Below are 24,552 nucleotides of genomic sequence, written 5' to 3'. Positions count from 1 at the left end.
GGAACTGGGCATGTGAGCAGTCAGGCCCGAGGAGGAAGCACTCCCACCCTGGGGTCCCCCGGGCCCCGGAGAGCTCATTTACGCCCCTGGAAGCAGAGGGCCGTCCCCTCCAGGCCCTAAGACTCCGACGCCAGGAGATTGCAGTCTCCCTCAGCTCAGGGTCCGGCAGAGGCAGGGGTGGGCAGGAGGGAGGTCTGGCGAGGGCGAGTTTCAGGCCTAGGGCCTGGCCTGCAGCCCTCAGATGGGGTGCACGAACTGGTAGACGAGGCGTTGGGAGATGTCTGGCTTCCGGATGATGCCCTTCTTGTAATACTGGCGGATAGAACGGCTCAGCTTGTCGTAGTTCATGGCCGGCCGGTTCTTGCGGATGCCCCACAGCCGGGCCACCTGAGCGGAGTCCTCAATTTTGAAGATGCCTGGGGGAGCAGGTGGGCCCAGAGAGAGCCAGCAGTGCAAGGGGGGGGGGGTGTGCCAGGAGGGAGAAAGACCAAAACCAGCAGGTCAGTGTCGGCGGTGGGGGGTGAGGGCCAGGCTGGGGGCGTGGGGGGGGGGCATACTATCTACTCCCAAGGTGGCAGCAAGGGTTAAAGAAATTTGTGCCCCAGTAAGTGATAAGTGATACTATGGGGTCACAAACCTGCTGAGTGCAGGGTGAGCCTGCGTACTTTAGCGGGTTATTTGGGGCCCCGAGGGCCTGGCCCCTGCCAGCCTCTGCTCCTACTGTGGGGTTTGCACACCCTGCGCAGAAGCCCTGTGGGGCTCTGAGCTGTGCCTACAGCTCATTTGTCAAGGTCATCCCCACTTCCGCCCCCGCCCCCACCACCTTGACCAGCAGCTCCCAAGCCTGAAAGACCTCTTTGCCATCCTCAGCCGAAGCCAACACGGCCCTTTCTGGTAGGATTAATTCAGAGCAGGTGGGGAAAAGAGTGGATTTGGAGACAGGCTGCCTTAGGTTTGAAGCCCGTCTCTGCCATATTCTACCTCGAGAAGCTGTTTGAGGCCCCTTTATTGTGAGGGTGGAGGGGGTTGTAATGACTACCGTTTGTTGAGTGGCGACAGAAAGTGCTTACAGCGGAGTCCGACAGAAGTTTCCCTTGGGAGGAACTATTACATTGTTACCAATCCCAGTTCTCATTCTAAACCCTCCTGGCAAAACCCAAGCCAGCACACTCCTTCCAGGGAGCCTTCCCAGACCACTTTGCCCTCCCTGATCTCCTCTCCCTAGAAGTCTATCATGGAACCGTCTTCCTGAGGACCGGGCTCGCATTAAGTCTCAAATAGACACGAGGGTTACCGTGCCTTGTGCAGGAACTTCTCTCCACCCCCTCTAGCCCCTATTTGTCCTTCACACTCAGCCCAAGTCACCACTCCCGGGAAGTCCTCCTGAACAAGGCACAGCTGCCCCCACCGCCCTGTCGCAGCCCCGGCACGCTCTGTACCCCAGCTCATTTCACTGCTGGTTCTCCTATAACCTGCAGGTCCCTCGAGGACGGGGTGCAGCTGAATCCGCCCTGCACCAAAGGGACACTTATTCTCCGTAAATGTTGGCTGGGCTGGTGTGGAACCAGAGGATGTACTCAGTGAAGGTTTGTTGGAGGAATGAATCCTGTCCATTTTACATATAAGAAGACTGAGGTCCCAATACCCATAGCTACTAATGACAGGACAGGGCCTAGAACCCAGGTTTCTTGGCTCTGAGTCTTTTCCAACACACACACACACACACACACACACACACACACACCATCTAGTCCTGCACTGTCCAGTGAGGTAGCCACTAGCCGTATGTGGCCCTTGAATACTTGAAATGTGGCTAGTCCGAATTGAGATGTACTATAAGTGTAAAATACTCACCAGTGTTTGAAGACTTAGTAAAAATGTCTCATTAGTAATTTTTATATTGATTATGTGTTGAAATTTTAATAATCTGTAATATTAGATTAAATAAAAGCTTATTAAAATTAAATTCACCTGTTAAGGGGCACCTGAGTGACTCAGTTGGTTAAGCATCTGACTCTTGATTTGGGCTCAGGTCACGATCTCAGGGTTTCATGAGTTCGAGCCCCACGTGGGTTCTGTGCTGACAGCATGGAGCCTGCTTGAGATTCTCTCTCTCTCTCTCTCTCTCTCTCTCTCTCTCTTTGCCCCTGCCCTACTTGCACTCTGTCTCTCTCACAATAAATAAACTTTAAAAGTTCGCCTGTTACCTTTTTTTTTTTTATGTGGCCTCTCGGAAATCTAATACTGCCTATGAGGCCCACGTGGTATTTCTCACTGGGCACATCAGTCTCCCTGAGGCAGCTATGATGTTGTTGTTGTTTTTTTTAATTTTTTTTAATGTTTATTTATTTTTGAGACAGAGAGAGACAGAGCATGAACGGGCAGAGAGAGAGGGAGACACAGAATCAGAAGCAGGCTCCAGGCTCTGAGCTGTCGGCACAGAGCCCGACGCGGGGCTTGAACTCTCGGGCCGTGAGATCATGACCTGAGCCGCAGTCGGACGCTTAACCGACTGAGCCACCCAGGCGCCCCAACAATGGGGGGAAGCTATGATGTTTTGAAGGGGAAGACTGTGTCCAGTTCTCGGCAGGGTATTAAGTCCCTAGCATGTCCCTGGCCCCGTGTGGAGCTGGGGGTCCTGTATAGGACAGAGCTTGGTCAGGAGACACAAGCTGCACGCAGATCCTGACGCTCCAGTGACGGCAGCGTGTCCGGCATTCGGGGCGAAAGCGAGGGGCGGCTCCCCTGCCCCAGCCCCCAACCCCCAGCCATCCCTGTGCCTGGCACCTGGCAGGAGGCCAGCAGGCTCCCGCCAGCGTCAGTGAGGCCCGATCCCCTCGCGGCTCGCGTGGGGAGCCCGGCTCACCCTTCTCCTTGTTGAGCCACCGGATGAAGCGGCCGTAGCTGTGGGGCTTGAGCAGCAGCTCCTTGAGGAACTGCCACAGGTGGATGGGCTGCCCGGAGCAGGAGGAGTCCACCTCGCTGTCGGTCCAGCTGTCCTCGCTGGTGGAAGCTGGGCAGCCAGGGAGGGGGGCGGTGAGTGGGGCGCCACCCCTCGACCCTGCACCCCAGAGCCCTGGTCCCTCCCTGCTGGCCCTGGCTCACCGCAGTAGTGGATCGCCCCAGGAGAAGTCCTCTCTTTCATCCAGGCCGCTGCGGGGCAAGGAGAGAAGGTTGAGACCCAGGGCAGACCCAGAGGGCAGAAGAGGGTGTTCGGGTGGGACTGAGGCCAAGCGGCGTGGATGGAGGCAGCCAGCTTCTGCCCCCATCACCACCTGGCTCTCTAGCCAGTCACTTGCCAGCTACTGGGCGGGAGCAGGACACCGGTCTCTACTGGTCATACATGTGAGTGGGTCCCATGCCTTTATTGATCCCAGACCCCTAAGGGCAGGGGCCTCGACTCGTGGGGCAAGCACTGCCTCCCCCAAAGCATGCAGCTCCGTGCAGGGCACGCAGTGGGATGCGAGGTGATTTAAACATTAAGGGGTTGGCACGCAGCCATTAGAAATAGGGCAGCTGTAGAAATGCTGTTGGGGAGCCAGGTCCAAGATAAACCAAGAGTGGAACAGTGTGATACTCTGGCACGATCCATGTTACAAAAGGGTGAAAACCACACGTGTGTGTTTGCTTGTTGTGTGCGTAGACTCTCTCCAGCACGTACCCAAGAAACCAGTAACGGTGGTTGCCTCTAGGCAGGGGGACTGGAAGGCAGGGGGTCAGGAGTGAGGGGGGAAATTCCTTTTCACGGTACTATTTCCATTATGGTCTTTTGAGAACTCATGCACACTGATTACCTCATTACTCCTTTAATGGAAGACAACACAGAACAGACTAACACAATTTCAAAAGGACAGAGGAGGACTTCGTGGTCCCCACGGTCCCCATCAGCTATGCCGTCCGCGCTCTCACAGTCCGACTCCTACCTTTTAACTTCCCACACGCTCTGCCCTAAGTGCTGTGGGTTTGCCCAGGGCTGGGAGTGGGTCAGGGCTGGTGAGTCGGCCCAGGATCTGGGGAGACTCTGAGATTTAGAACAGAGTCCGGACTGGGACCGACCAGCTGCTTCCCCAGCAGAGAGCGACCCTGGCAGGAGTCCCAGCCTAGCGCCCCCCTCAGGGTCCCTGGCTCGGACCTCGGGAGGCGCCTCTCTCACCCATGCCGCGTCCCACCTGATTTCCAGATGTCCAGGTGGGCGTGCAGCACGTCCCCACCCAGAGGTGAGCGCTGGCGGAACTGCTCCTCCGACATGGCGCACAGCTCCTTGCCCCCCAGCTCCTGGAAGGCCTTGCCCACGGGGGGCAGCCGGTACTGGTGCTCTGTCCACAGGAGCCACTTCTGCACGTTGCCAGGGCTCCAGTCCACGGGGTCTGGACAAGAGACACTCCCTCAGTTCCACGGGCTACTCGAGGCCACCGCCCCGAATGTGGCCGGCTCTGCTCTGGTGGGGCGCCCGTGGGAACTGGAAGCTTGTGACCCGGATTGTGTGCTCCTGGGGTGAGAACAGGCCAGGCCAGAGAGGGCCTTGAGGGGCCCTGTGGAGGGGGCACCCAAGAAGAGAGGGGAGTGAGGCAGAGGAACCGGGGTCCTAAAAACAAACTTGGCTCAGGGCAGGGTAGCCTGGGGCCTCTGCACCCCCCACCTCACCCAGACCTCGGGTTCCCCCGACCCCTCCAGTCCCTTCAGAAGGCCTTTCAGGAAGCCCCCTCCTTGGAGGGGGCGGTGACATTAAACCAGAGACACCTGAGCTGCTCTCTCAGCTGCCTCTTGCCTTCTCCAAACCCTTCAAGGAACCAGGGAAAAAACCCAACCAGGAATTAGTCCTGCAACCCGAATCCTAATCTCCACCGTATTTTACAGATGAGGAAACTGAGGCACAGAGAGTTGTAGCCTCTTGTCCAACAGCTAACAAAGGGCCGGGTACGTACTAGCTGCTCAGTGCACGAGCACTGAGCGAATAAATGGCAGGGCACCGGGCGGTCATGATGTGGCTCTCCAGGCCGCAGAGGCTAGGAAGAGAGTCACTGGCTAGGTTCCCTAGGGAGCTGCTCTGGGGTGAGCCTGGCAGGGCCTGAAGGTGGAGGCTGGGCTGGTGGCACAGTCACAATGGGCCTCCAAGTGAACACTGTGGCCTAAGCTGGTGCCCTAGCTGGATGACCTGCAGGCTGGGCTGCCCCCACTCCATAAACCCATTTTCCTTCCCAGGGTCAAAGCAATTTGTTTCTGTCTCCATTGTTCAGAGGGTAGGCCCCTCCCCAGCCCGGTGTGGGAGAGGAGGCAGAACGGGGAAACCTCCAGGGGCAGGACGGGCATGGGGCACCTGCAGGGATGGTTGGGGGCGGGGGCCGGGCCTGGATGACTCTGAGGAGGAGGGGCTGGGCCTGAGGGGCGCCTGAAGACTTTTTGTGTGACAGCAGCACGAGCGTGGGATGCTAAAATGCCGGGATCCGGGGACCCAGGAGATGGGTCAGGCCTGCCCAAAGCTGGAGAGACGATGTGGGAACAGGAGGCTGGAGACCCCGCAGCCCCTCAACTCACAGCATCAGCCCCACAACCGCACCTTCCAGGCACACACGTGTGCCTGGACTCCTAATGCCCCCTCCTCATCAGAGCCCTCATCACCACCGGACCAGTGACACACATTTATCTAGTTATCTACGATCCGTTTCCCTCACTGTAATGTCTGCTCAGTGGATAAAGGGGCTTTTGTGTTGTGTTCCCTACTCTATTCCCCAGTGCTAGAACACAGCCTGCCATATTCAGAAGTTACTGTTTATTGAACATCTATTATGTGCGAGGCGCCATCCTAGAAACTGGGGATGTAGCAGGGAACCAGACAAATGAAAATCCCTGCCCTCGGGGTGTGTACATTCCATTGGGGAGACAGCAAATAAAATGGATAAATAAAATATGCAGGGCATCGGACCGTCCATGCGATGAGAGAAATAAAGCAGGTAGGAGGAGTAAGAGTTGGCGGTGTGGGCAGGGAAAGCCTCATCAAGACAGTGCCATTTGAGTCAAGATCTGAAGGAGGCACGGGGTGAGCCGAGGAACTCTTTGGGGGAAGAACGTTTCAGATTGCGAGACCAGGAGATGCAAAGGTCCTGGGGCGTGAGGGTCGTGGGCACAGCAAAAAACAGGTGTGGCTGGAGCAGAGCAAATGAGACGAGCGTGGAGACGCCTCTGGGGGGGTGGGTAGAGGGTCAGATGGTGTAGAGCTTGATTGCATTGCCTCCGGCAGTTGGGGCAGAGAGGGTAGGAACCTTCCCAGGCTCACAGCTGCTGTGTGCCGTGGGCTGACTGTATGTGCAGAATCCCCAGCATGCCTGGTGTTGCTGAGGCCGGGCCAGGGGTGGCCAGAGTGCACCTTGCGCGGCCCCCCACACCCCCAGCGACCTCAGCCCTGCTTGCGGCCCGCCTTACGGAGGGGGACGTGCGGAAAGGCTCACCTGCAGTGATGTTGAGCAGCTTACAGGCTGTCTCAATGTCCTTAAGCACCTCGCCCACCACCATGGACTGCACCTGCTCCAGCGAGTGCTCCTCCAGGGTCAGACTCCCCGGTGCCAAGTCGAGGCTGCCCCCGGGGGCTTGGCTGTCGATGACAGGGCACTGCTCGGGCTCCTCAGGTGGCTCCTCCCGAGAGCTGGCCCCGGGGCCCTTGGTGGCCCAGTTGCCATCCTCAGGGTACAGCATGTCAAAGTAGGAGAGGTAGAAGGCAGACAGGCCCTGGTCAGGCGTGGCAGGCGGGCTGGGGCTCCAGTCCCGTCTCTCGGGCCCCACCGCCCCCGCGGCCGCCTTTTCCACGCCCGTGCGCAACACAGCGTCGGGGGGCAGCAGGAGGCGGCCGGGGGCCACGCTGCTCAGGCCCGGGCTGGCGCTGCCCATGCCGCCGTTGCTTGGGCTGGTGGCTGTGTCTGCAGAAATAAGAGAGGAAGGCCAATCAGGGTCTGGCTGCTTCCCCATCCCCGTGGGAGCCACTAAGCTGGTTATGGGGATGAGGGGCCCACTGGGCCAGGGAGAGAGTTGGGGCTTCCGGGTCACTGGGCAGTTAGGACAGGGCTGGGCAGATAGGCTCCTGGCTGGGAAAGAAAGTGAGGTGTAAACAGCTTTCCCCAAGAAAGCCAGGTTGGCTGAAAGCAGCAAATCTTTACCCACGTGGTGTGCTTACCACACCCTTCTGAGGTCCTCGACCTCATTCAAGCCTCACAACGGAAGGCATGAGTAGCCCCATTTGGTAGATGAGCACACTGAGGCCTGGACAAGTAAACTTTAGTGTCCGGGCCTCTGGCCCCAGGCCAGCCCGTGCCCAGATCCCCCGTCCACTGTCCTGTGGAGGAAGTTCCTTTTGAGAGCTAACCGAAATCTCTCTTTCTGGAGCAAAGCTCGTTTTCTTTTATTCTTCTCCTAAAGACGGTGGGGAAGGGAGAAGGTCACCATCACCTTCACCTGGCGGTTGAAGGAGCGAGGAGCAGGTGAGGGGAGTGGCGGGGTAGAAGCCACTCACAAGTCAGGGAGGCGGGCCCTCTTCCCCTCCACCACCATTTGGGGGATGTGAACAAATTGACACTGCTGAGGCAGTCGCTGAGTGGCGCCACACTGGCTCAGGACTGGGTTCCTTGTACCTACCCACCTCTTCCTCCCCAAAGGTACTGCCCCCTGCCCCTCCCAGCTCCCAGCGCCCTCTCCTTTCCCCTCGCCCTGGAGGAGTGTGCCCTGAGGAGGCCGTGCCCACCTGCAGGGGAAGGGTGTGGGGAGGGGGAGAGAGGGGAGGAGGAGCATGCTCTGGGGAACGACGGAGGCCCCCAGAAACTTAGACACCCACTCTTCCTGCCGCCCCGAGGCCCCCCAGGGGGCTACCACTTGGCCTCAAAACAGGAGCTGGAGGCCTCTTTCCACAGCGGTCATGCAGGCCCTGCTTTGCCGAGGGCCCTTTTTCTCTGCACCCCCTATTGGAGTAGGCGGATCAGGTGAGGCAGGGGCCTCAGGAGATGTACAGGTACCAAAACCCCAGGGTTTCTGGGCTATTTCTGCGATTTGTGGGCCCGGGACTCCAGCACGACTCAGGACAGAGGTAGAAGATTATCAACAAGTACACGCTCCTAATGAGAGTCAGCAGGAAGGAAAGGAGCAGACGAACCCGTTAAGGGCAAGTTCACGTGTTCCTCACGACGTGGTGCCTGGGCCAGCAGCATCGGCACCACCTGGGAACGTGGCAAAAAATGCAGATTCTCAGGCCGACCGTGGAGCGACCGAGTCAGAAGCCCCGGGAAAGCCTGGCAGTGTGTTTCAGCTTTTGGGTGATTTTTTTTTTTTTAACGTTTATTTATTTTTGAGACAGAGAGAGACAGAGCATGAACGGGGGAGGGTCAGAGAGAGGGAGACACAGAATCTGAAACAGGCTCCAGGCTCCGAGCTGTCAGCACAGAGCCCGACGCAGGACTCGAACCCATGGACCGCGAGATCATGACCTGAGCCGAAGTCGGCCGCCCAACCGGCTGAGCCACGCAGGCGCCCCGCTTTTGGGTGATTCTGACACAAGCTCACGTTTGAGAATTGCCGCTTGAAAGGCATCGGGCCAGTGAGAGGGAGAGGCATTAATCAAAGGACCGGTAGACTCTACTGGTGACATGTACTGTGCCACACCGGGACAGTGGGGGGCTCCCCGGCCCATCGTGGCTCCCCGCGTGGGACTGACCTGGCTGCCCGGTTAGCCTCGGTGTGCAGCGGCATTTACCCCTCCCTGGAGGGGGCGCAGGGAAAGAACCCAGCTGGGAAGACCCTTCTGGCTTCTCTAGGCCTGCAGCTAGCCCATTCCGCACCTTCACATATCTCAGAAAACAGCGATCTTTCTCTCTGGAGAGCAGAGTTTGGTGAAGGGGGCCTGAGTGGAATTCCAGCTCCGTCTCGTCCCCTCCCTTGTGCAGTGCCCGACAGTCCCAACTTTAACATGGCAACCCTGCCGCTTCCTGTGGCGGAGAGAACGCCAGCAAGAGAGAAGGGTGTTCCCTTTGATTTCGACTCTCCCTTTCAAGAGCTCCTTTAAGTGACAAGGAAGGAAAGGTCAGGGTGGGGTGGGGCTGCGGGGGGCAGAGGGCAGGCCTGGAATCATTTCAAGGCCTTCTGTGCAAACACACATGTGTGCTGTGGGCCCAACATTATTTACCCAGGCCGTGCCAACAGCCCCCTCTGCTCCCGGGTCCCCACCCTGGCCTATGCCCACGCCCTACCCCCTAGGAGGCCCCACCCCTGGACAGCCCCTCTCAGCCCCCCACCTCGTCGCCCCTTCCTGCCTCCCGCCCCATCCACGTCCCCAGGGCTCCCGTGCCTGCCACGTTAGGATAGTCTCTGCCAGCACCCTGGGCCAAGTGCCAGGGAGACAGAAAGCTTTTCCGAGAAGCAGAAGAACTTGCTTCCCTCGTGGCGCTCCTGCTTGCGTGGCTGCAGCCACAGGTGGGGTGGGGGGCAGCTGCTGTTTCGGGGCACGGTGGCATGAGGGGTCAGTGAGGATGAACGGGTGGGGCAGGTGGCAGCATTTGCTGGGCCGGGATGTGATGACACATCCCTGACTCACTGAGCGAGCACCCCTTGCATCCGTCCTTCCTCAGAGAGCGGCAACCGGGCCTTATGCTCATTCCCATTTTGTGGATGGGCAAGTGAAGGCGCAGAGATAAGTGACTTGGATCCGGGTCTTCTGACTCCTGGTCCAGGCGAGTTCCCGCCTCCGCCACACCCTGCATTTCGGCTCCCCCCTCACCTTGCTCCTAAATGCCAGGGAACCTGCTCTCAACCAAGGCTCGGTCCCAGCTCCCAACACCTCCCTGGTGAAAAATAATAATTGTGCGGTGGGAGGAAAGATCTGACTGTCCACAGGTGGGGGGGGTGGGGAATGCTCTGACCCCCGCAGCCCAGATCCGGGGGGACCTCGGTTTACTGGTCAGGGAGCCGGGGGTTTTAGTGTCCAGCCTGCAACTCTGGCGTCTGGCTCTGGGGCCAGACTCCGGCTGGAAGAGAGAACTGCTCAGTGAGCACTTCCCCAGGCCCAGAGCATTCACGCCTGTCACTCCTTTACTACCCACAGCCCCAGGGGACGTGGGCTCGGGAGCCCTGTTTTATAGATGTGGACAGGGGGGCACAGAGGTCTTAATACAGCTTGCCAGAAGTCCCCAGCTGGACACGCAAAGGCTGTGCTCGTTGTGCCACATTCCCTCTGAGGCTGGCCAGTCCGTTTTCCCTGGGTCCTGCCCACCTCCTGATTGGGCAACTTGATCCTCCAAAGTCCATTCCCACCTCCTGACTGCTCACTCCACGCCACTGTCAAGTTCATCTCCCTTCGATGCTCCTTCATCAGGCACCCCTGTGCTCAAGAACCTCCCATGGCTCCCCATTGCCACCCTCATGCAATCCCAATGGCTGGTGCCCATGTCTCAGCTCACCTCCTACCCAACCCAGATTATCAGAGTTGGAAGGGACTATATGTTATATGAAAGTTTTGTAGATCACACATGGGGAAGGGATTCATTTGCTGGTCAGTGGCAGGGTCTGGACCAAAACCAGGGATCGATCGACATTTATCCGGGTTCTAATGACAATGGCATTTCTCCCCTGGCCCCAGTGCTGTGGGCACAACATGGCTATCTTGTGTTGCCATCCCCCTGCCCAAGATGCCACTTCCTTCTCATCACAGTTCAGCCCAAAGCCCCCTCCTCTCCCAGGAAGCCCTCCTCAACAGCTGACTTCCCAGCTCTTCCCACCTGTGCTGTGCAGTTCAACCATGATTACATCCACAGGTGATTGTTCGCCCATGAAGACACATGTGCACCGGGGAAAATGAGGCTCACGGAGTGGCAGGGACGTGCCCATAGTCATGGCAGAGGGAGGACCAAACCTGGGGCCCGCTGACCCTCAGGCTCCTGCTCCATAGGCACAGGGTCCTGGGACAAGCCCCATGTTTGCCAAGCCCGGGCCCCTGTGAAGGCTGGCCCAGCCCTCCCACTGGCCTATGCAGGCTGGGTCCGAGATGCTGCCCGTCTCCTGAGCGATGCCTCCAGCTCCCAAACCTCGAGTTGATCTTTTCTGGATTAAACCACATGTCTGGATTAAGGCTCAGCATGTCCTGGCTCCCTCCTGCCCCAGAGGCTCTGGCTCAGACTCCAAACAAAGAAAATTTGGTAACAGCTGGTGGAGGCCAAGGCCCAGATCTAGGGTCAGACCAGCGGGACCGTGGGGCTGCGGCCAGAGGGATTAGCCTCCTCAGGGGCCCTTCTCTCAGCACCCCCCACTCCCTCAGGAAGGCAGATCAAGGAGAGAGGGCAGAGGGACCCAGAGCTGGAGATTTATAGCAGCCGTTTCATGCCACTGCCCGGCCTCCCGGGTTCTCACTGCCACCCCGACCTGGCACCGGCAGAAGATCGCCTGATATCTCCAGAGGCCACAGCCTCAGGGAAATGGAGTTACCAAGGAGGTCTTTAGGCAGCTCTGGGCGCTTATGGGCTTGGAGCCTGTCTCCCACATCCTGCTCAGTCCAGCCTCCCAGATCCCACCCCCGGGGGGATTGCGGGTGGGATAAATGTTCTCGGGCCCCTACCTCCATCGTGAGACCCAGCCGCAGGCTGCCCAGAGCCCAGGACCCTGGCTGCAGACCCCAGCACCAAGACAAGAGCACCAGGGGAGAGTGGGGGGGAGGGCGGGGGTGACAGAACCTGCCACTGAGCTCTGTGTCGGCCTTTCTCCACCAGCTGGGGCAGACCTTCTGGGGCTTCCTCACTGTGGCCCACCGTCCTGGCTGTCAGCCTCTCTCTCCCTCCATGCAAGGGCCTCCTTCAATCTGTCAGGGTCAGGGGACTGTGGGGGTGTGACTAGGGCCTGGCCAGGGGCCATGCAGAGTGCGTAGGGGCCACACGGGCCTGCCCCCCAGTTAGCTGGTCAGCACCTTGGAGAGAAGCTTGGCCTGCCCAGGATGCAGGGAGACTGAGGCCAGTGCCCAACCCTGCCCGCCTCTGGACCCAGCCTCTCCCCGCTACTTTCTCATTCTTCCACCCCTCCTCCTGCCCCCTTACTTCTCCTCAGTCGCTCCCGCCCTCCATGGAACCTCAGCTCCCTTTGCCCTTTAAAACTGTTCTTCGAGGGGCGCCTGGGTGGCGCAGTCGGTTAAGCGTCCGACTTCAGCCAGGTCACGATCTCGCGGTCTGTGAGTTCGAGCCCCGCGTCAGGCTCTGGGCTGATGGCTCAGAGCCTGGAGCCTGTTTCCGATTCTGTGTCTCCCTCTCTCTCTGCCCCTCCCCCATTCATGCTCTGTCTCTCTCTGTCCCAAAAATAAATAAACGTTGGAAAAAAAAAAATTTAAAAAAAAAAAAAAAAAAAAAACTGTTCTTCGAACGAGCTGGACCCAATAAAAGGACCCAGCCTCCTCCTTACTGACCACGCTTCCCTGTCCAGAGCGCCACCTCTCTCCACCGGACAGATTTGTCTTCTTACCCAGGAAGGTGTCCCAGGCTAGCTACCTCCAGGCAGCTCTGGCCTTCCTCAAGCACCCCATTGTGGTCATCCCCAGGCACCTGCTGCCCCTGGCGACTCCAAGGACAGAGAGTAGGGAGGTGGGTCCCTCAGGGGTGACTGGGGGAGGACTTGTCTATCTTGGGCTCAGCATGAGAACAGGGGAGGTAGGTTTCTTCTAGGTCTCCTGGCTTTCTCCCACCTCGTCAGATCCCAGACCCGGGCAGGCCCCTGGCCTAACTTTTCAGGAGCCCTGTTCTCTGGGAGGTTCAGCTTGAGCCTGGAGGTGTGTGTGGAGACTGGCGGGGGGTGGGGGGCAGCGAGGCTATAGGAATCAGAAGCTGGGTAGGGAGTTGGGACACAGGGCCAGGTGGCAGGAGCAAATAGGTTCAAGGGAACATCAAGGAGTCTGGTCTAGTCTGCTTTCCCCACAGTTGCCTCGGGCAGCCAGGAGCCCAAAGGCACATTTGTACCAGCTCCGTCTCCCATTTGCTCCCGCTGCACGGGTACCACTGGCGTCCACGCATTCAGCCTTCCAGACACTGCTTGTGACCCTGTCCGGGACAAGGTGAAGGCCAGCTAAATAAACTGCTTCCTTGGGTTCGCGCAGCCAACCCAGGGGGCAGCCGCTATTACTCCCACCTGACAGACACGGGTGCCGTGACCGCGACCAGGGAAGTGTCTGTGGTGACTGAGCAGGGACCGGAACTCAAGACGGAGCACTTCCCTCTTTTCACACAGTGCTGTGACTCAGCACCTCCCAGCCTCTAGGGTCCCCCTGCTGTCCACCCCTTTCACCTTTGCTTAGGCCTCCCGCTGACCCAGCCCCTGCAAATGCCCCACAGCGGAGCTCTGGGTGGCGCGGACGCCTGCAGCCTGGAGGTGCAGAAACCCATCTCAGCCTCAAGCTCTCCCCTGTATTTGAGTTTGCTCCAAAGGCAGGGGGTGGGGAGGCGTGGCCTGGGAAGAACTGGAGCCCTCAGCCCCTGGAGATGTGAGACCCTGTCCTGCTCTGTTCGCGATGTATGTGGGGCCCTGAGCAGCCCCTGGTCTCCTCCGGGCCCCAGTGTCCTTTTCTGTCCTCTGAAGGGATAAGTCACCTCTCAGGGCTTTTCTAGCCCAGACGCTGTCTGGATTCTATGATCCCATGGCCCCCATCTTGCCCCTGAGCATGACTTGGAAGGAGGATGTCGGAGAAACAGGCGGACTCTAGGGGCTCCCCCGGCAAGTAGAAACGTGATTCAGGGTGGACATTTGGGCAGAATAAGGGGTGTGGCTGTGTCTCCTCCCTGCCTCCCTCCCCTGGAGTTGGTTGGCGTCCAGAGCCTCTGAAAAACCCAGCCCAGCCTTCTGCCCAAGCAGGGGCTCTGGCAGGCTGCCTCTGGCCTCACATATGGCGCATCAGACGGACTCCCAACCCCAGCAGCGTCCCCTCTCCACTTCATGCAGGCAGCCAAGACCCCAGCCGGGACAAATCCAGGGCTTAGAGCCAGTGATGCTGGGGTGGTCAGGCCACAGCCCCGATTTCCAGCCATATCAAGTTCAAGTCTTGCCTGACTTTCAGAAACTGCGGCTCACGTCTTCATTCAGCCCTTGTTGAGACAGGCCTGGTCTCAGTACCCCGTCGAGCTCCTTTGCTCTCCCTCGGCCATGCATATTTCACCTTCGCTCAAGCAGTGCCGACTGGGCTGCCCCGCCTCCCTCTGGCACAGTCTCCCCAGGACCCCACAAATCGCCCCTCTTCCCTGCGCTCCTCCAGCACCTCGGCCCCATACCACCCCTCCCAGCACCTGCTCCAGGATGCAGGCTTCAATGTTTCATGGGCATCTTGTCCCCCGAGCTACTGGCCCCGCTGGGCAGCCGGGTCCCTGAGGGTGTGAGAACACGTGGCTTCGCCCGGCTCCTGCCTGTGGCACTTTGGCCCGTCCTCTCGGCCTCTGCCTCCTCATCGGTGACACAGGGACTCAAAGGCACCTGCGTCTCTGGGGTTTGGCCAGGCTTTGCGATCTCCCAGAGGCGGGTGCGCACATTTGTTACCCTCCCCCCCCCCTCTAGCCTCACGTGTCTCGGCGGCCTCCCCCAAGCCAGGCACAGCACTCCATAAACCAGGGTTGGTGAATCTATAAAGTCTTGACAGGGCTGAGGGAGAAAATGCGCCCTGAGCCCCAATCATAGGGCTGGGAAGCACACCCTGGGGTTTCAGGACAAAGTGAAGGCACTCCAACATTGCACAAAATGATAGAAGTCCAGAATGAACTGTCCTGGAAGGCTAAGAACAGAAATTGCTTCAAAAGACGTTTAGGTGGGCAGGGATGGGTTCCTAGGGAGTTACTGGGGCCCACATCCCCATCTGTGAAGTGTTAGTGGAGACACATCGCCCTTCTGTCCTAGAGCTCTGTGGAGGGGGGTGTGGGAGTCAGAGGCGGGAAGAACTTGCTGCCCAAGAGCAGAGACACTTAGGTCCCCACCAATGTCACTAGTCCTGGGTGCTGAGACCCTGGCTGGGCAGTCACCCCCAGGCCCCTCTCCTGAATCCAGAGCTGGAGGGAAAAGGGAGGGCTTCTCAACTCTGGTGGTGCCCAGAGAGGCCTCATTGTCCCTTTCTAAGGTCCTGAATGGGGGCCTGTCTATCTGGTCCCCAGCAGAGTCACACAGGTCCCTGGCAGGGGAGGAGCGGTCAGTCCGTCAGTCCGTCAGTCCGGAGGGATGAGGAGGCTCACCTTCCTTGGGCCTGGAGGCCCCGCCCCAGCTGCTGAAAGGTAGGAGAGGAGAATCTGGCAGGGGGCACCTCCTGAGCCAGGAGCATGCAAACGAGGCAGGGGAAGGAGCCCAGCATTAAATGTCAGGAAGAGCCCAGGGCAACTCGCCTTGTGCAAAGTTTGCTTTGGGAAGAGTTGTTCTACCTGACAGGCTGCTCCCTTGGCTAGGGGAGCAGGGTGGGGTGAAGAATGGGATGGGGGCGGGGAGGGGGCAAGGGGAGGGTCCCAGACCAGGATGGAGCCTCACCTCCCTGCTCTCTAGCTCTGGGACTGGGATAAGTGACTTGGCTTCCTCGGAGATTCAGTGATCCTGTCTGTTAAATGGGCTGTCAAGAGCATGCCTTAAGGCTTATGAAGATTGAGGGAAGGTGGATGGAAATTTCTTGCGAATTGAGATGGGTGGAACATTCAGGAAGGTGGCACCAAATTGAGATGGGTGGAACATTCAGGAAGGTGGCACCAAATTGAGATGGGTGGAACATTCAGGAAGGTGGCACCAAATTGAGATGGGTGGAACATTCAGGAAGGTGGCACCGGGGAGCAGGCGAGGGGACGGGGCTGGAGAAGAGGGGAGGGAAAGGTGATGGGGTGAGGAATGAGGGGAACAGAGGAAGAAGCAGGTGGTGATGGTGGGTGGAGGCTGGGGAAGAGTTGAGGTTGGTGGCGAGGGAGGCCTGGGCCTTACCTGAGGTCATCCTGCTCTCTAGTCCAGCCCGGGGCAGCTGCTGGCCTCACTCACCCCTCCCTGGCCTCTAGGAGGAGCCAGAGCTAGAGCCACCCACCTCTGCTGACCCGAGCCTGGGGCACAAGCCTGGGAAAGCACACATCTTAGAAAGCTGGCACATCCAGCCAGTCTGCCTCCACCAACTCCTATACAGCCTGCAAAACCCAGCTCCAGATTGTCCCTTCCACGAAGCCTCCTTTAACAGAGGAGGCCACCTTGTCTAACCTTCTCATTACACAGACAAGGAGCTACAAGGGCAGGGAGGAAAAGTGACTTGCCCGAGATCACACAGGGGGCCTGAACCCACCCTTTCCTGCCCTCCACCCAAAGCGTCTTTGTCCCCAGGTCAGTCTGAACTGACTTCCCCAGGTTACACTCAAGCCGCACCAAGCTGTTTAAGCACAAAATGGGGCCCTGATTGTTTCAAGGGTATTAACTTTGTATCTGCAATGACCTCAGTGGTAGAAAGTGGGTTCTCCTCTTTTTTCTACTTATTTCTGATCAACGGAACACCTGCTGAGTGTCCGCCCTCTTCCCTCAGGCTTGGTGGACAGAGAAGCTCCATGCAATTCAGAGGGTCCTTGGGAAAATCAAATGGCATCGCATTTTACCGTGGGTGTTTTATAATTGCTAACTCACAAGAAACGAGTCCAGTAGAGACAGAGTTTTCGGCTCTAGGTGTCCTCATAGCGCCTTTTTCATTTCTCAAAGGGGAGGGTGGCTCCCCACCCTCAGAGAGCATCTCCTCCGCACCTCAACCTCCCCAAGAGCCCTGAGGATGCTCCCTCTCCCCAAATTTCTGTGAGTTTGGGGGGCGGGGTGAAACTTCAAGCTGGGAGTCTTTGGCTCTAGCCCCACCCCCAGCTGGGCTGGGTCGTGTCGGTGGGGGCCGGGGGGGGGTGCCCTGTGTGCTGGGGAGTCTCCTGCCCATCCCAACCGCCACCTCGCCACCTCGGGCCTGGGGAAGCCCGATGCCTGTTTGTTTTGTTACTCAGCCGAGCAGCTGGTGCTGGGGAGATGCGGCCTTACTGGGGGTTGCCGTGAAGCAGGAAATGAGGCCGAGTCCTAGACTTGACTAAGGAGAAGGAGAAAGGCCGTTACTGTCATATAGGGAAGGGGCCACTGGAGGCCTGTGGCCTGGGTATGGGCTGCTGGGTGGGTGAGGGGATCCGGGGCCGGCTCCATGGGACTGCCCACTCCCAACATGCACACACACACACACACACATGCACACGCACACACGTGCACACCTGGTCCAGCCTCCAGGGGAGTCCCCAGACATCCAGACCCTCTGGCTTTCTACCTTGTCCTCTCCACCATCACTTCCCTCTCTCCCCACAGCAGACATCTGGCAAATCTTAGACATGAGCGTCCCCAAGGACGTCCCTTTTTTCTCCTAGCATGCCCAGACCGGGGCCCGCAGGCCCAGAACGCCCAGACCGGCGTTCTGCCTCCCTGGGTACTCGAGCCCTGTTAGTTCGCTCCGCAGCTCCCCAGCCCACCTGGGTCCTGGCCCACCACCGCCCAAACCCCGGGCTCTGGGCCTGTCCCTCCTGCTCCGACCCAGAGCCCGGCCCTGAGCCTCCAGGCTTCGGCCAGCCCCTGCCCACCGCGGACTGTCCCCAGGCGGACCCTTCTCTTGGCAGAGCAGCTGTGGCTGGCAGCGGCAGAAAGGTCGTCTGTGTTTCGCCAGCCAAGCAGAACTGGCCGTGTCTCGGGGACCGAGGCTCTGCACCTGCAAGGCTGCCTCCCTTCAGGCTGTACGGGCTGGGCTCCAGGTGGGCTCCAGACAGGGGCCATCCTGGGCCTCACCAGACCAAGGGCTCACCCGGGCTCTGGGGTCAGCCCGGGGCAGGGGGCGCAGATGGCAGCATAAGGAGGATCAGGGGATTCTGAGGGTGAAGGACCCAGATCACAGGCCAGCAATGCCTGGGAGATCAGTTCTGGACCCAGGGACCATGCCTCCAACTCCTGCCCTCTGTAACCCGCTCCGCACAGCTGGGAGGGGGAAGCCCCCATGGCAAAGCACTCTGCCTTCCCACCAGACTTACCCGTTGTCTGCCTGGTGCCCAGGGAGCCGTCCACCGTGGAGCCAACCTTGGGGGCCAGGAGAAGGCGTGGGCAGCGCGGGCCACCGCTGGGTCTCAGCCAGGCATCTGGGGGGGCAGTGGGACCAGGGGCCAGAAGGGCTGGGGGCAGAGGTGATACTCGGGTGGGCCGCTGGGGGCCTGACCACCCTCGAGGGGTGGCCCTCTGAGATCTCAGGGCTGTGTGCCCTGTAAGGGAGCCCTTCGCTCCCAGCCCGGGGCCACCTGCCCGCACGGTGGCAAGACCTAGCCTGAGGGGCTTACATGGAGGCCGCGGTGGGCTGGGGTTCCAGATCTGCAGGGCAGTGTGGACACGGGCAGAGTGCAGGAATGTGCTGGGAGGAAGGCAAGCAGCCGTGAGATGAAGAGTTGGCCAGGCCTGATTTCCCATTATAAGTAATCCTTCCTTATTTACCTGAACAAATATGCTCCCTGCTTACCTCAGACCACAGGCGGACTCCTGGTTAACCCTTGCAGGCCTCCCTCTCCTTGATGGGGGATCCATATTCTGGCAGCTAGAAAACCTGCTCGTTCATTCATTCGTTCACTCACTTATGCATTCACTTACTCACTCATGTTCAGTAGCTGATGCGTAGCCACTGAGCTTATAGTATGTGTAAGATACAAGGAATACATCTAGAGCATGTGGGACAGGACACTAAGAGGGAGCAGCCAAGATTGGGGAACAGACAAGCAAGCTCAGTGGAAATTCAGAGCCACCCATGCCCCCAGTGGAGGGCCGTGGAAGCACCCAGCAAGGCAAGTCAGAGAGGGCTTCCTGGAGGAGGTGCTGTCTGGCTCTCCAGGCCGGGGATGGAAGGAACTTCAGAGAACCCCGTGGAAAAGGACCTGAGGCTTGTGGGCCCTCTCACCATATGTGGGACCCATGCTCTCTGTGCCCCACGGGGCCTGTGCAGGCCCATCATGCAGTGGTGTTCAGGGATGATCGGGAGCTCACTTTCCCAGCCCAGAGTGGGGGCCGGCCAGCAGCAGCTTGCTCTCTGACAGTCCCTGTAGGATGGCGACGATGAGGTGCCCATGCCTGGCTCTTCCACCTGCATGAGTCCCAGGAGGACCGCAAGGTTGAGCTCAAAGGTCTCGCCCCATTATGCCAGATGGCTTGAAGGATGTCGCCGGAGGGCAGGGGGCTGGCACTTCCTTTCTCTGGATCACCTTGGAAGGGCACCAAGCACAGCTACCCCCATTCTGTCAGATGAGGGCATTTTAGACAACGTTCATCGTTGTTTTCTAATCTCAAGAGGGCCTGTGTGACTGCCCACAGTGAGAGTATTCTAGGGCTTCTAGGAAACCCCAGGGCCTGAACTCACCTTAACCGAGGCCCAAATTCTCCAACATAACATGGTTGGACTTTTCACCCCGGAGAGCCCTGCACCTGGCTGTTATCACCCCTGGCACCTTGGTAAGGATGAGTTTCTACAGTGATTCGCCAGCAAAGTGGAAATCGGATGGGATGGAGGTCGGGGGAGAGAATACGAGGTCCTAAAATGGCCACAGTCGACCATCCCAGCCCCCAGGGGTCAATACGTCCCGGCAGGTCCTCCTCTAGAAAGCCTTTCCGTAACCCACTCCCCTGCCTGGCAGGCAGCCTTCCCCTCCAGTCTCACAGAATCCATGCTTCTGTCAGCGCTCTGACACACCCAGAACAGCGGCCGCTGCTCAGTGAGCACCTGCTATGTGACAGGCACTGTTCCACACTCGCAAGATAAGCTATTCCCCATATTATAAGCACTATAACAGGGTAAGTACAAGGAGCACCCAACAAATGCTTATTCGGTGGATGGGGTGTCAGAGATAGTCACTCCCCCCTCCCCGCCCCCGTGTCTGCTCTCCCTATTTCCTTAGTAAACAAGCCTCTAATTTTTGGCTGGGAACTTGGCTACCTGGAATTAAGACTATCCAGACTCTGTGACCAAGTGGAAGTGTTATGTGTCAATTTCTAAGAATATTTCTTTCTTTTTTTAAAAAATGGCAATCTCTTTTTTTTGAAGGTTTATTTATTTATTTTGAGAGAGTGCGTGAGCAGGGGAGGGGCAGAGAGAGGGGGAGAGAGAGAATCCCAAGCGGGCTCCGTGTTGTCAGCACAGAGCCTGATGCAGGGCATGATCCCACCAACTGTGAGATGACAATCTGGGCTAAAATCAAGAGTCAGATGCTTAACTGACTGAGCCACCCAGGCGGCCCTAAAGATATTTCTTAAAGGGAAACTGGCATGTACCATTTGCCCCCTTCTTCTTTATCCTTCCTTCATCCTGTTTCCTGGAATGCAACTGTGACGGCTGGAATTCTGATTGCCATCTTGGACCATGAGGTCAAGATGCTGGATCAGTGAGCTGGAAGGAGCCAGGTCTCCGAGGACTGCACAAAACCTCCATACTGGCTCTGCACTGCCTGTCTCAGGAATTTGATGAGAGAAACAGACCTTCCGCTTTTGCTAAGTGTTGTCTTAAATGCTCAAAGTCTGATCCTAGCTGAGGCAGACCAGAAGATAGACAGGCAGATGGAGACAGAGCACTCTTGCAGCCAGAGTTTTTTATGTACACAAAAAACCTTGGCCTTGGGAATGTTGCCCTTTGAATGCTGGGAATCGCCTTGTCCTTGGTGCCGGGGAGCACTCCATAGATCTCTCCAGGGATGGGTGGGCATGAATGGACGGACCGGGCTAAGCCGTGCTGAGTGTGGATAGCGGTTCTATCTGCCCAAGCCTAGAGTGGGTGCTTCTGGAAGCTGGGAAGCTCCAAGAGGGAGCAAGGCGAGGACTTGCCATCCGCTCAGCTGGGGCTCACATGGGCTGAGAGCTGTTTGGAGTGACATCAGTGGTGGGCTCAAGGCAGGTGTGGTGCCCACCCAGGACACTCTGTTGCGTTCCAGGGGAAGGGAGGGCCGATTAGAAACTGTCCTTAACCCATGAAGGGACTCTGGGGGACACACCCCACTTCAGCACCTCGATCCACCCAGTGTAATGTTATGGCATTAGCTCAGGGTTTGACCCAAATACACAACCCAGTTCTGTCACCTTCCAGTTCCATGACTTCGGCCGAGTGTCTGAAGCCTGCTGAAAGTCCCCTCTCTCCATCCCCAGGGAACTCTCAGAGCTGCTGGGAGGAGGGAGGCAATGTTGGTGAAAGTGTTCGCAGAGCCCAGACACCCTGTCCCGATGCCTTGCTGGCCACCAACCACGTGCCACCTGTTTGACACGTGCCCTCTAACTCCCCACCGCAACCTCTCCAGGTAGATATTACTGTACCCATTTTGCAGGTGAAGAAATTGAGGCTGGAATGTTTAAAATGGTCTTGCCCAAGGTCATGGCTGGGAAGAAGATTCAAACTCAAATCTGGAGTTTCCTTGATTCCCCTGTGCCTGATAGGACCCTGTTACTACCCTTGTCCCCTCAGGGGAGGGGCAAATCCCAGGTCTCCAGCATGGGTCACTGGGTCCGCTAGACCTCCTGCCCACAGTCCCCTCCCCGCCCCCGCCCAGGCTAGTCTCCTCAACCCTTCCCTGACCAGCTCCCATCAGGTGAAATGTGCCCCCTCTTTCTCTTCCTCCATCTATACACTACCCATCTGTTGTGGGCATCCTCCAGACCTGGGGCTGGGCACGTCACCTGCGTTGGCCTGATGTCACTTCACCCTGGGACTCTTCCCTGGCCCACTGAGGTAGCATGTTCTCTCTTGCCTGGGGTTTCTGAGCCCCAGGCCCAGGTGAGAGTGGGCTGCACCAGCCCAGGACAAGAGCCCAGTAACATCCTTTGTCTGTTGTTCAAACGGATTTGAGTTGACTCTCTTCTACTTGGGATTACCCCCCATCCTTCAAGCTGCATCTCAAGAGCTGTGTCCTCCAGAAAGCTTTTTCGTGTCCCCTCCGGCCCTTACAGACCCCCCCCCCCCCGCCATTTCCCAGTTCTTCATGCTCTAATGTCTCCCAGTGGTCCTTTTCTCCCCAAGATGCAAATTCGTCTAGGGCAGGGGACCCTGGGGCTGGGGCAGCACGGGAGCCAGCACACAGGTTATGAGTTCTGGTGCTGCTGGCCTGACCCCCTCCCCAGGGCGCTCCTGCCCGCCTCTCACCCATCCAAGAGTGAGAGCGCCAGATGGGGATGGGGCCCATGTACTAGTGGAGTGACAGTGAGGCAGCTCAGGCCCCCTCTGGGCCTCCTTCAGCTCCTCTCTGGAGTGGACAAAATGCTTGCCCTGCTGACCTTGGGGGTAGGGCGCTCCGATGAGTGAATGTCAACTGACAACGGCAGTTGGAGGTACTTTGGAAAGGGCAGGTGGTCTTGGTGTGTCAGTGGGTCAGATTGCGGCCTCCCTAGCTTTCTTTCTGTCCCCCGTTGCTCTGTTTCTCCATGCTCCCACCTGGGTCCTCCTAGGAGCTACAGCCTCAGGGTGATGGAAGGGACAGGGCTGGGCTTCGTGCCAGCCACAGAGAGATGGGGCTGCCCCGCCCAGTGGACACAGGGCCCTGCTCTCTGTCCCAGGCTCCAGCTCTGAGAAGGTGGGAACAGCTCGGGGGACGCCCCGGCTGAGGTGTGAGGAGCCAGGGGCTGGTCACCCAGATGGGACCATAGGGGCAGGATGGGCGGGAAGGCTGGTCTGTGGGACCCCAGACACCATGCAGCCTTCATGGCACAGGAGACCCCGAGACCAGAGAGTCTGGGAGAGTGGGAACAGGCCCAAGGGCACACAACAGGGCTGGGATACGGATCCAGCCCCCAACGGGTGTTCCTGTGGGGCATGTGCTATCTCCTCTAATCTTTTTTTTTTTATTTTAGACAAAGGATTTATAAATCAGTTTAGGAAGGTTTTTTTTTTTTTTTTTTTAATGTTTACTTATTTTTGAGAGAGAGAGAAGGAGCAGGGGAGGGGCAGAAAGAGAGGGAGACACAGAATCGGAAGCAGGCTCCAGGCTCCGAGCCATCAGCCCAGAGCCCAACGTGGGGCTCGAACTCACGGACTGCGAGATCGTGACCTGAACTGAAGTCGGACGCTTAACCGACTGAGCCACCCAGGCGCCCCAATGTTTACTTATTTTTGAGAGAGAGAGAGAGAGAGAGAAAAGGAGCAGGGAAAGGGCAGAGAGAGAGAGAGAGAGAGAGAGAGAGAGAATCCCAAGCAGGCTCTACACTGTCAGTGCAGAGCCCGATGTGGGACTCGAACTCACGAATCATGAGATCACGACCTGAGCTGAAATCAGAAGTCAGACGCTTCACCGGCTGAGCCACCCAGGCGCCCCGTCCTCTGATCGTCATGAGTCCAGCACCTGTGGGGTTCACAGATGAAGAACAGAACCTTCTTAAACTTCCCCAAAGTCGAGGCTAGGAAGTGGCTGAGGCAGGATTCAGGCGGGGTCTGTTGGTGTCTTTCCAGGACACGATGCTGCAGCCAAATGGTGGACAAGGAGACCAGGACTAGCCTACGGGTGGCGCTGTGTCTTCAGGGGCCACACACATGCCAGCTGGCATTTCTACCGACCGGAGCACCTAGGGTGCCACTTGGGTCCAGGGGTGGCCCTTGGGCGCCCCTGAGCCATGACATGTTGCTCTGTTCAGACCAGCATGCATTTCTCAAGCACCTACTGTATGCCAGGCCCGGGGGCAGGATGGCCAGAAATAGTCACCACAGCCACTTGGTGTGTGTCTGCCTTCAGATGACCCCCAGCACCCCTCCCTCCACAGTCTAGCCATCTGTGGGATTACGGCTTTCACAAACCCCTATTAAACTCAGTCAGCTACAGCGCGTTACCCTCTCCGTTGGAGGAGCCGAAGGCCTTCCCAGCTTGGGACTTGTTCCCCAGACCCTGGCCTTCCTCACTAACGCCATCTCCTGCTTGTTTTTAGACTGACCCCTCAGAAGGAGACCCCAAGCCCCTAAGCGGGGAGCTGAGTAGACAGGCAAGTCTTCTCTGTGTCGAATGTCTAGTTGTATACCACCCCCTTCCCTGCGGCTTCACCCCACCACCCCCATCACCGATATACACCTAGGACGCCATCTGAGGAGGCCTCACCCCCTCCCAGGGCCCTAGCATGGCCTCAGGGTCCCCAGGCTTTCCCTGTGAACTAAGCCAGAATGAGCTCTTGCCAGAGGTGGCCTCCAAGCCTGAGGAACAAGCCTGGAAGCCTGTCTGGGGGCAGACAGGACACACACACACACACACACATCCTCTCTACTGGTTCCAGGCACCTGTGATGGCAGAGCAGGGTGGTATCCCAAGGCACACCCTCAATCTCGGCCTGGTCTCTGCCACACTGACCCATTTACTCCACAAATATGTGGCCTACTGTAGGCCCGCAGTGGGCTAGGCATGGTTCACCGGGCTACGGCAGTGGGTTTCACTGGGTTCACACTCCAGAGGGGAAAGACAGAGCCAACAGTAAAAGTAATAAATGAGTAAATGATATAGTGTGCCAGGAGGTGACGAGTGCCATGAAAAATAGGACCAAGGATGTCAGGAGCGCCGGGTGGGGCGAGGGAAG

The 24,552-nt window shown here is 58.2% G+C and overlaps 1 protein-coding gene across 2 annotated transcripts; it reads right to left on the bottom strand.

Moving 5' to 3' along the window:
* Window positions 1-201: 201 nt before the first annotated feature.
* Window positions 202-6,897, bottom strand: SPDEF (SAM pointed domain containing ETS transcription factor). Of its 2 annotated transcripts, XM_047101311.1 has the most exons (5): window positions 6,447-6,897; window positions 4,170-4,367; window positions 3,106-3,153; window positions 2,867-3,013; window positions 202-416 (listed from the first exon to the last, which is right to left on the bottom strand). In XM_047101311.1, the coding sequence occupies exons 1-5, from the start codon at window positions 6,880-6,882 to the stop codon at window positions 238-240; spliced, it is 1,008 nt and encodes a 335-aa protein (XP_046957267.1). In that variant the 5' UTR covers window positions 6,883-6,897; the 3' UTR covers window positions 202-237. The 2 variants fall into 2 exon arrangements, with proteins under 2 accessions (XP_046957267.1, XP_046957266.1); XM_047101310.1 differs by lacking the exon at window positions 3,106-3,153 and having other exon boundaries at window positions 6,447-6,882.
* Window positions 6,898-24,552: the final 17,655 nt, after the last annotated feature.

Source organism: Lynx rufus, unplaced genomic scaffold, assembly GCF_022079265.1.
Source record: "Lynx rufus isolate CCGP_SWC_20201006 ecotype Redwood Valley unplaced genomic scaffold, mLynRuf1.p SCAF_6, whole genome shotgun sequence".
Taxonomy (NCBI): domain Eukaryota; kingdom Metazoa; phylum Chordata; class Mammalia; order Carnivora; family Felidae; genus Lynx; species Lynx rufus.
Note: the sequence above shows the minus strand (reverse complement) of the source record. Positions and strands in the feature narration are given on the sequence as shown.

Coding starts and splice junctions, on each gene's coding strand:
- SPDEF (XM_047101311.1), bottom strand. CDS start 6,882: ATGGGCAGCGCCAGCCCGGGCCTGAGCAGCGTGGCCCCCGGCCGCCTC. Junction 3,154..4,169: donor CCTGGACATCTGGAAATCAG/GTGGGACGCGGC, acceptor CTTGCCCCGCAG/CGGCCTGGATGAAAGAGAGG. Junction 417..2,866: donor GTGGCTCAACAAGGAGAAGG/GTGAGCCGGGCT, acceptor CTGCTCCCCCAG/GCATCTTCAAAATTGAGGAC.